The sequence below is a fragment of the Zingiber officinale genome, chromosome 6B (assembly GCF_018446385.1).
Source record: "Zingiber officinale cultivar Zhangliang chromosome 6B, Zo_v1.1, whole genome shotgun sequence".
Taxonomy (NCBI): domain Eukaryota; kingdom Viridiplantae; phylum Streptophyta; class Magnoliopsida; order Zingiberales; family Zingiberaceae; genus Zingiber; species Zingiber officinale.
This window is the reverse complement of record NC_055996.1, coordinates 123,968,873-123,980,451: the sequence shown is the minus strand read 5'-3', so window position 1 is coordinate 123,980,451 and position 11,579 is coordinate 123,968,873. Positions and strand designations below refer to the sequence as shown.

The 11,579-nt window shown below is 47.2% G+C and overlaps 1 protein-coding gene across 1 annotated transcript; it reads left to right on the top strand.

Moving 5' to 3' along the window:
• The first annotated feature begins 10,700 nt into the window (after positions 1-10,700).
• On the top strand, positions 10,701-11,101 carry LOC121990623. The gene has a single exon (XM_042544727.1). The coding sequence runs from the start codon at positions 10,723-10,725 to the stop codon at positions 11,026-11,028; it is 306 nt and encodes a 101-aa protein (XP_042400661.1). The 5' UTR covers positions 10,701-10,722; the 3' UTR covers positions 11,029-11,101.
• The last annotated feature ends 478 nt before the right edge of the window (positions 11,102-11,579 follow it).

Here is an 11,579-nt window from a genome sequence, read left to right as displayed (position 1 = left end):
TGTATTTTCTGCCCAGACCCACGCAGAATCTTTGGTGCTGAATCAGTCTTTTCACACCCTCCATCATGAGAGCAAAGAACTCCGGGAAAGAGTCTCCGAACTAGAGCTGCAACTGAACGACCCTGCCCAAGCCAGTTATGCTTTGCGAGCGGAGATTCAAGCCCTAACCAATCAGACTGCCCGTCAGAAACGGTCCTTGATACAGGTGAGAGATGAGCTCCGAGTTATAAAAGAGGAAAGAGCTGCCTCTGAGGCGGGGTTTCAGCAGCAACTAGCCCATCAAGCTCAGGAAATACAATCCAAGAATACTCTTCTGCAGGACAAGAACAATAAATTGGAGGTCCAGGCGGCACAGTTGGAGACTCAAGCAGCTGAATTGAGGTCGCTGAAAGCAGAACTGTCACAGTCCTTAGCGGCGTTAACTGGAGTATCCACCGCCTTAACCGTCTATCAAGAAGGAGAGGAGGCTCGTTGCCTGCGAAGCCGAATGTCGTATCTGACTTCTCCCGAATTTCTATCCCAGGCTGGGGCACGCTTTGCTACGACCGTGCCATATACGGCGGCTGGAGTTATCAGGCAACTGCACGCACAGGGCTTCTTGAGCTCTATCCCCCCGGCAGACTTCTTGAATCACGACCAAATCATTCAAGGCTTTCCGGATGAGATTTTTGCTCCTTTCAAATGATCTGTACTAGCCACTTAAACTGGGAAATTGTTACATGTACACATGTCTTTTCGAGTTTTCACTTAACTGTCCTACTGTCTCCATGCCCTTCGTCTGATCCGGCCTACGTCCACAGAGCCAGCCCCCTCAAACTCGATAGGGCTGTAGGTAGTTAGCACTCCAAGGTCGATCCAGCTTCCTTCCTTGAGCGTCTTGCAAATAATAGGCTCCCGATGCCAATTTCTTGATAACTTTGTACGGTCCGTCCCATTGAGGAGCCAACTTCGTCACTTCCCCTAAGGGCTTTATCTGCTTCCAAACGAGATCTCCTTCTCCGAAGAATCGGGGGGTCACCCTTCTATTATAGTTCTGCCTCATTCTCTGTCTATAGGCCTCCAACCTGGCCGCTGTTTGTTCACGGATTTCGCTGATAAAATCTAGCTCAGCCATCCGTCGCTCCGCGTTCCCTTCATCGTACATCATTCTTCTCACGGACGGTATCCCGACCTCCAGAGGCACCACTGCTTCATTGCCATACACTAAATGGAAAGGTGTCAGACCTGTACTTTCTCAGGGTGTCGTACGATAGGCCCATAAGATGCTCGGTAGCTCGTCCACCCAACTGCCTCCCGTGTGATCCAGCTTGACTTTGAGCCCCCGCACTATTTCCCGATTGACTACCTCTGTCTGACCATTGCTTTGCGGATGAGCCACCGAAGTGAAGGCCTGAGTTATGCCGAACCCTTCGCACCACTTCTGTATTTTATGTCCTTGAAATTGTCTGCCATTGTCCGATACCAATTTATGAGGCAAGCCGAATCTGCAAAAGATATTTTTCCATAGGAACTGGATCACCGCATCTTCGGTGATTTTGGCCAGAGCTTCCGCTTCCACCCACTTGGAGAAGTAATCTACTGCCACCAGCAGGAAACGTCTTTACCCCGTAGCCATTGGGAACGGTCCTACGATGTCCATACCCCACTGATCAAACGAGCAAGATACTGTAGAAGTTCTCAGCAGCTCTGTAGGTCGGTGTGTCAGGTTCTGGTACCTTTGGCATGACAGACAAGTATTCACCAACTTTTGCGCATCCCTCTGCAAAGTAGGCCAGAAATACCCGGCCAACAGTATTTTCCGAGCCAGCGTTCTCCCACCTGCGTGATTACCGCAGCACCCCAAGTGTATCTCTCGTAAGGCCTGATCTGCTTCTTCCGTATTCAGGCATCTGAGCAGAGGTCTGGAGAAGGATCTTTTGTACAGTTGATCTCCAATCATAACATAAGAATGGGCCTGTCTCCTGAGCATTCGTGCCTCTTCTGGGTTGGTGGGTATAATTCCCTGCTGGAGGAAACTTATTATGGGCGCCCTCCAATCAATTACTTCTCCCAAATTATTTTGCAGATCGATCTGAGCTATAAGGAAGGTCTGCGCTATAGGTCTGTCAAGTACCCAAGTAGTCAGAGAGCTGGCCATTTTAGCTAGTTCATCTACCCTTTCATTTTCAGCCCTGGGAATCTTGGTAACTGTGACTTCTTTGAAATCTTTCCTCATCTTCTCATAGACTTCCTTGTAAACTTGCATCTTTTCGTTGTTTGCTTCGAAGTGTCCGGTCACCTGCTGAGTTACTAGCTGCGAATCTGAATGTATTACGACTTTGCTCGCCCCCACATGCCGAGCTGCTTGCAAACCTGCCAATAGGGCTTCATACTCTGCCTCATTGTTGGTAGCTCTGAAATTCAGCCGTACAGCCAACTGCATAATATCTCCCTGTGGAGATATTAGAAGTGCGCCTACACCACTTCCCCGATGGGTAGCTGATCCGTCTACATAAATCTTCCAGACCTCCTCCGAGTCGGCCTGATAAACTTCTGTCAAGAAATCCGCCAGAGCCTGTGCTTTGATCGCGGTTCGGGGCTGATACTGTATATCATATTCCCCTAGCTCGGTTGCCCATTTGATAAGCCGACCTGCTACCTCCACTTTGGTGAGAGCCCGCCCCATTGTGCTGTTTGTCAAGACAGTAATAGGATGTGCCAAGAAATAGGGTCGGAGACGTCGAGCCATGAGAACAAGTCCGTAAACCAACTTTTCCAGGGTCGTGTACCGAGACTCAGCCCCCTTCAATAGATGACTGAAAAAATACACTGGCCGTTGTACATTGTCTTGCTTCTTAACCAGCACGACCCCCACGACCTCGGGGGTAGCTGACAAGTAGACCCAAAGGGGCTCTCCCACAACAGGCTTGAACAGTGATGGTAAGGACTCCAGGTACTGCTTTAGCTCCTCAAAGGCATGTGTGCATTCTTCCGTCCACTGAAACTTGGCCGCTTTCCTGAGCACTTTGAAGAAGGGCGCCGCTCTATCTGTAGATCTGGAGATGAATCGGGACAGTGCTGTTATCCTGCCGACTAGCTTCTGCGTTTCCTTCAGATTCTGAGGGATCTACATGTTCCGAAGTGCTTGCACCTTCTCAGGGTTGGCCTCTATCCCTCGTTCGGTCACCAGATAGCCCAGAAACTTCCCTCCTTTGGCCCCGAACAAACATTTCAGGGGATTCAGCTTCACCCCATATTGCCTCAGAGTCCCACAGGTCTCTTCTACATCTTTTATTAGGCTGGACGCCAGGGGGGACTTGATCAGGATGTCATCAACATAAACCTCTACGCTCCGCCCGATCTGACTCCGAAAGACTTTGTCTATCATCCTTTGGTAGGTAGCCCCAGCGTTCCTGAGTCCAAATGGCATGACTGTATAGCAAAAAGTACCGTCGGCCGTTATGAAGCTGACTTTCTCCTGGTCCTCCCTGGTCAAGGGTATCTGATGATATCCCTGATAAGCGTCCATCATGCATATCCTCTCACAGCCAGCAGTAGAATCCACCACCTGATCGATCCTCGGGAGAGGATAATAGTCTTTGGGAGTGGCTCTGTTAAGGTCGCGAAAGTCTATGCACACCCTCCATTTATTGTTAGGTTTCTTCACCAAAACGACGTTAGAAAGTCAGGACGGAAATTGCACCTCTCGCACATGCCCTGCCCTTCTGAGCTGATCCACTTCAGCTCGGATAATCTTATTCTGGTCGGCAGAGAAGTTTCTCTTCTTCTGCTTGACTGGCTTAGCATCGGGTATAATATGCAACTTGTGCTCAGCTACTTCTGGCTTGACCCCGGGCAACTCTTCTGGTGACCAAGCAAAAACGTCCCTATTGCGGATCAGGCACTGTATTAGCTCAGACTTAAGCTCTAGCGGTAAGTCACTAGCAATGCGGGTGATGCTCTTTGCTCTGTCCTCATGCAGCCGAATTTCTTCCCAAGGAATGGGCTCCTCTGCAATAGGCAGAGGCTCTTCTTGGATAGCATGTAGTCCACCATCCTGAGTCCGCCGGCTCTTGCGCGCCTCCACCCGGACCATATCTATGTAGCAGCTTCGAGACACCTTCTGCTCTCCCTTGACCTCCCCGACTTGCTCGCCGACCGGAAACTTGATCTTCTGATGAAAAGTGGAGACGGCAGCCCGGAACTCATGCAGAGCTGGCCTTCCCAGGATGACGTTGTAGGAGGAAGGCGAATCCACCACAATTAAGGTGCTCCTCCGGGTGCGCACCAATGGCTCAGTGCCCATGGAAATGGCCAGCTTGATCTGACCCATGGGTTTGACTTCATTACCTGTAAACCCATACAAGGAAGTGGTTACAGGTTGGAGCTCCGCGGCGTCAATCTGCATCTCCTCGAACGCAGCTCTGAATAAAATGTTGACCGAGCTCCCGGTATCCACAAAGACCCGAGCCACTCGGCTGTTAGCAATAACGGCCTTGATTATGAGGGCGTCGTCGTGGGGCAGTTCTAGACCCTCCAGGTCTTGAGGCCCAAAGCTAATAACAGGGCCGGAGGCCTGCTCGTGGCTGCATCCCACGTCTCCCACATACAACCGCCGAACGTGCGACTTGCGGGCTCGGCCTGAGTCCCCGTCAGTGGGCCCTCCTGAGATCATACCGATCTCTCGCACAGCAACGTTGCCCCGGTTCTCCATTTCTCCGGCATCCCTTCGGTCTTCCCCGAGGCCAGCTTGGTTAGATGGGCCGGCTAGGTCGGGCCAGGTCTGCCGAGCACGCCCAGCTACAGCCCGTTCCTCCTCCATTCTCTGTATTTGGGGCGCCAACGCCGGGGGAGGCAAGCCCTGCTCTGCAGCTCGCCGGGAGTCACGGGCGAATTGGAAGCAGTTACTGAGATCGTGTGTCCTGGATCGATGATATGTGCAATATGGTGCTCCCCTTGGTCCAGGCCTGGGCGCGTGTACGGCGGCGACTCGCGGAGCTGGCCTGACTCCCTGAGCGGGCTGGGGGGCAGGCCTGGGTTGAACGCGCTGGAAGGGCTGAGCTGGCTGCGGTGCTCTCCTTTCAGGTCGGTTGCCCGGAGCCACCGTCTTCTCGGCTTTCCGCCTAGCGGCCTGCGCTTCTTCCACCTTGATGTAGCAAGAAGCTTTCTCCACCATATCGTCGAAGCTTCGGGCGGGGTTTTTGATGAGGTCCCTGAAGAATTCCCCTTCTCGCAATCCGTGGGAGAAGGCGCTCATCAATATTTCTGAGGTGGCGGAGGGGACGTCGTTGGCCACCTGACTGAACCGGTTGATGTAGCTTCGCAAGGGCTCAGTCGAATCCTGCTTGAGAGCAAAAAGACAGTGGTCGGTTTTTGATACTTACGACTACTGGCGAAACGGCGTAGGAAGGCCGTTTTGAAATCCATGAAGTGATTGATGGACTCTGGGGGCAATCCATCGAACCACTTCTGCGCCGACCCGGACAGGGTGTGTAGGAACACTCGGCATTTGACAACATCACTATATTGGTACAAGATAGCCGCGTTCTTGAACTTCCTCAGATGCTCTTCCGGGTCCTTGCTCCCGTCGTATTCTCCGATGTTCGGGGCTCGGTACCCCTTGGGTAGGCTTTCCCTCAGGATCTGAGCCGAGAAGGGTACCTTGTCATCCGGATCTTCAGGCAGATCTCCGGCAGGGATTATAGCTTTTCCCCTTCCGGAATCCCGAGGTGGATGTAGAGAGCTTTCCGCCATCGACGCCGGCGGCTCCTCTTTCTTTGGACTGTGCTCACGGGGTTCAACTCGATGATAGTTGCGGCGAGGCTCCCGGAAAGAGGCACAGGGGGGGGGGGGGTTCTTCCGGCTGCTTCCTCTTCGAGCCCCTGTCGGAGGCAGGAGCTGGTTCTTTGGACACTTCAGGCGCTAGGCGGGGACGTGAAACTGTTCCTTGCTTCTCAGAGGCGGCTTGCTTTCTAACCTCCTTGAAGAGATCGTACTCCCCCGCGGTCATGGTTACGTTGATCCTCCTGCTAGAGCTTCGACCAGAGTCCTCCATCTTCACGCTCCGGAACAGGTTGTTGTGTTCCCACAGACGACGCCAAATTTGATCCCGTCCAGAGGCTGAGTCAGACGGAGGCTGGTCGCGGTGGCCTGGTTGTTGACGGGAAGTCGCAGGTGATTCGGCTTCCACGGGTGGCTGATGCTGCTGCAGGACCCTGCGCACACTCAGACGATCTCCCCCTTCACGTTAGAGACCGAAACCCAGGGAAAAAGTCCCCGGATCAGGCCCTCCGACGCTTAAGTCAGGTCCTTTTCCCCAGAAAAAAGCAGAGAGAAAAAGAAGAAAGAAACAGTTGTGGAAAAAAGTGACGAGAGAGTGTGTGCGCGTACCTGCATACGAGGGATTTCTCGCCTTTTATGCCTCCTCCTTTTGGAACCTGCCATCCTGTCAGAAAAAACGTTAGACGCTGAGCTTTGTCGCCTCCTTCCGAACACCTGTCGTACTGCCATTTGTTGTGCAAGCATCTTTCCGTTTTGGAACCTCCGCCTTCGTACATGGATTTTGTCTTGTAGTGGGGGACAGCTGGCAGGCTACTACTGGTTATGAGGGCATCTTTTCGTTTTAGGAATCTCCGCTTTCGCCCGCAGTGTTGATATGTAATGACTCTCTTCGGCGGACCGTTGAGATTCTCCGCACCCGTGCTACTTAGCTCTTCCGATCCATTGTGTCCTACATCGGCTTGCACCCGCTGTTCGCATTTCCGGGCCTCCAACTCGCAGACCTGCAGCCCTAGCTGTCTAGACACAGCTACGCTGATCTTCAACCTGCATCCTGCGCTCTGTATTTCCTGGCCCTCAACCGCAGGTCTGTAGCTCGGGCTGCTTCTGATCAGCTCTGCCGCTTCCGACCCATTGGCCTATACTTCCAGTTCTTTGAATCGCAGGCCTATAGATCGGACTTCCCCTAAACAGCCCTGCCGATGCCGACTTGTATCCTGCGCTTTGTACTTCATGGCCCTCAACCGCAGGTCTGTAGCTTGGACTGCTTCTGATCAGATCTGCCGCTTTCGACCCATTGGCTTATACTTTCAGCTCTTTGAATCGCAGGCCTATAGATCGGACTTCCCCTAAACAGCCCTGCCGATGCCGACTTGTATCCTGCGCTTTGTACTTCATGGCCCTCAACCGCAGGCCTGTAGATTGAGCTGACTCTGCTCAGCTCTGCTGATTCTGACCTGTGATTGGTACCTCGCCTGTCGTCTCCCTTCGTTCTCCTACTTCTTATCCCCTTTGATCAACAAGTCTGTCGGGTTTCCGGCTACCCGACTATCCCCTATGCTCAATTCTAACTGCCCCGTCAGCTTGACTATTTGACCGCCAAGTCGCCTTGACTGCCACATCTTCATGACTTTTGACCGCCACATCCTCTTGACTTTTGACCGCCACATGGCCTTGACCCTTCTCCCCTTTCCTTCTGGGCCCCTCCATTACCAACCGTATCAGAAGCCTTGGTTGGAAATTAAACTAGATATTGACTAAGTTCTAGTAGAGCTAGGCAACTGAAGTCCTAGCTAGTTGGGAACTAGATATTGGCTAAGTCCTGGTGGAGCTAGGTAACTAAAATCCTGATTGAGAATCAGGTAGAAGCTAAGTCTAGATTGGAAACTAAGTAAGAAAGTCCTAGTTGGAAATTAGTTGGATCAAGTCCAAGTGGAATCAATTTGAAGCTGAAGGCTTGACAAATAATTTTAAATGGAGTCAACTAAGAGTTGAAGGTTTGACAAATAAATCCAAGTGGAATAAGCTGGGAAACTTAACAACTCACACTAGATGGGTCAGTTGGAAGCTAAACATTTAGCTAAGTAAGTGTGACTAACTTGGAAGTTTATATCATGCTCATTATGCTTAACAATTATAGGAAAGCAAAATTCGATAGTTCTAGGTGATCGGAAGGAGTCTAGGTGACTAAATGATGACAACTCTCGACAAGTAAAATTGAAGGGTCTAGATGACCTTATAGTTTGACATTTAGTCAAGTAAATGAGTAACTTAGTTGTTTCTATTATTCTCATTATATGTAACACTATTAATAAACTATTAATGAAAATTGAGGATCATTTTATGGTCTATCTATGTTTCTTAAATTAATCTAATAGTCGATTGGATAGTTTATACTTGGATCATTCAAAGTAGATATTGATTATTAAAAATAGTAACATAATAATAAATCTTCCATCCCACGAGTATACTACTGTCCTTAAAAGAATAAATATAAAAATTAGAATTTTAAACTCATAAAGATAATATTTTAAAATTTGATTTTTAAATGTGGATAAATTATGTTCGAAATTTATAGTGACTTAAAAAAAACATTTACCTTTAAAACTATTCGAGCGAAATTCAGAAACTTAAATTATTAGTATAAATCTTCTTCTATTTAATTATTATAAAAAATAAGCCTTTGCTCGTTATCTTATTTCACTTCACCCCTGTATTGATCGATTATAATTTTCAAATTTATCTCCTTGTAGATTTCAAATTTATATAGATGATCATGGAATGTGGAACCTATAGAACGATTAAAATGTCCCTTGAACAGTATGACAATTGATCATAAGTATTATCATATAAAATCTTAAGATTAAAATTTGACATGTCTGAAAATATTTTTTTTCATACCTTAATTATGTGTACTAATGGTTAAGAGTTATCTCTAATTTATTTATTTTTCTATTAATTTAGAAATAGATTGACAAGCATATTAAAGATGAACGAATTCATATGTTACATGGGGAACCGTAAAGATGACAAATTTCATTTTTATTATCATATGATGGTCCACTTCTTCTAGATTATTGGAGTAGGGCGAAGGACTGATCCCTAGACAGGGCGGCAGGGTCTTGGAGCAGGCGACAGGCGTAGACTACGGCGACGCAGCTGTAAAGTTTTGGGGATGCTAAACAAATCCACTATAGATGTTCAACTCAATTGAAACAAGGAAACAAGCAAGCCACACGGGGAATCATCATGCCTTCCCACTCGCAAACAACAAGTCGGCATTTGACTGCACGCCAAATTAATCTCTTCCATGCTGGGCCAGTGTGCCCCAATCACAAAAACCACTTTAATTATCCATTACTGAACTTACTTGGACCTTGCATTCTTCTCCGCATCCTCAGAATTGTAGATATATAAACTTTTGCGATTCTAAATGTATGAATTAAAATAAATTAAAAGGGTAAATAGTAAATATTTATAGTGGTCTTCCGTATATTTATAATCAGTGACAGCAGGATTTACTGTCAGAAGAATAATCACAGAATCAGAAAACTCTATGTAATTCTATGAATCAAATCTCGCAGTCTCGGATATTCTTTTTCCTCTCATTCTACTTTTCGATGAAAGACTTGGACGCCTTATATAATGTGAATATCAAGGGGTATAATAGTAAATTCTTCCATGGAAATATGGATAACGTGGGTATCATGAGTAGCCCACATCCCCATGTTCCCATTACTAACATCTCTCATTCGTCCAAGTCAGGCCACAAAGACCAGTTCATCCAGTTAAGTCACTAAGATCAGTTAATCACAAAGACTAAATAAGTCACATAGACTATATAAGAGTTTAGTCACAAAGACCATATAGGAACATTCAATCCATATTTAGAGAAAATGGTTCGTGCGACAGCAAGCACACTGAACGATAGTTGCTAAGAGAACGGTTACACCTTACATAGTCGCTCTTAAAGCGATCAATGCTAACAAACTTGTTACACTTTACTTAGTCGTTCTTCCAAATGAATTAGAGACATATTCATAGCACATAGTCTCTTTATCCTAGTGGCACATAACTTTTATCCAGGAAATATCCAATCTCCCAGTTGCACATAGCCATTATCTTGGAGATATCCATGTTTTGCTATTTACCTACATTAAATAATCTTTATTTACATCAATATGAACATCTCTAATTCCTTATTATGACTATTATGTGAAGAGCATGTTCCATATTCAAATATTCACAATCATTTCTATACATAACAGAAATAGGTCGACCAGTAAATAACATCAAAAGATGTAAATTTATTTAATCTTTCTTTTTAGCTATAATCTATTCATTTTAATCAGTCGCTTTCCTAGTTATGCTCCATAGACTGAATCATCACTACAAGAAAATTGAGATTCTACAACACTTAAACGACAACGCTTTTTATAAAAAGCGTTGTCTATTTTTTTTTAACAACGCTTTTAGTGAAAAGCGTTGTCTATTTCATTGTTTTCTTATTAATAGACAACGCTTTTCTAAAAACCGTTGTCTATTAGTGATTTTTATGGGTCAAAGACAACGCTTCATAAAAAGCGTTGTCTATTAGGCTTTTTTTTAGTGTCTACGACAACGCTTTTTAAAAAGCGTTGTCTACTATCAAGTTATCATCTCAATCTTAAGTGATCTAGACCGCTTATCTCAAGATCTGACGGTTGAATCTTCATCCATCTTCATCACAATATGGACGGCCCAGATTAAAGGAGGAGAAAACTTTGTTTCTTTTACCCATGCGAAGACACAGTGCTGGTGTTTCCTTTCTGTTCGCGACATCTCCTCTCGCGCGGCTAGGGCACGTGACCTCCCACCGCCAGTCGTCTCTTCTTCCTCACCACCAGCCAGCAGCTCTTTCTTCTCTTCACTGTCGCACAGACCCCTCTCAGGAATCGGGAAGTGCGGTGGTGGATTTCGTCGGCGATGACGACGCCCAACAACCTTCCCAACGGCGGCCACCACCAGCGCCCACACCCTCCGCCCGACCCTCGGAGGCAGCGCCACTACCTCGGCACGCCCATCGCCACCCCTTCCTCCTCTTCCTCCGCCGCCTCCTTCAAGGGTTGTTGCTGTTGCCTCTTCCTACTCCTCACCTTCCTCGCCCTCCTCGCCGTCGCCGTCGCTCTCGTCATCGTCCTCGTCCTCAAGCCCAAGAAGCCCCAGTTCGACCTCCAACAGGTGGTCGTGCAGTACCTCCTCGTCGCCCCAGTTTCAGCTGAATCAGGATGAAAGATGAATAGATAATGGTTGAGATGGAAAATGAAAGCTGCATGATCGGTAGCTGGCTTCCTCCAAATCCAAGCTCGAGAACCCTATTGTCAAGCTCTTCGACTGAAGATTTTGGCTCTAGATCGTTACCAGCTTTCTTGGTAGAGAATGGAAATTTGGGGCTTTCATGGAACCCTAGAAACCAAACGGTGGGTGTGAGCTCAAAAATAGAAGGTGAGGTTGGAGCCATTTTCTCTACAATATGAACCTTCTTGGGCTCAAAAACGAGGTGGTTCTTTCTTCTCTTCTCTCCATTTTCTCTACAATATGAACCTTCTTCTGTTCTCGCATGATCCTTCTTCTGTTCTCGCATATGATTGCTTTAAATTTGCATTTTAATTTTTATTTGGCTCACTTTTAGTCATCATCTGTTCAACGAGGAAAGTCTTCAAGTATAAACAAAAAGGAACAAAAAAAAAATCATGGATTATACTTGCTCCAAAACATGTTTGTGTGTGTGTATGCATGTCAGTATTTTACAATTCTACTAATAGCTTTTGCTGATTGGACTT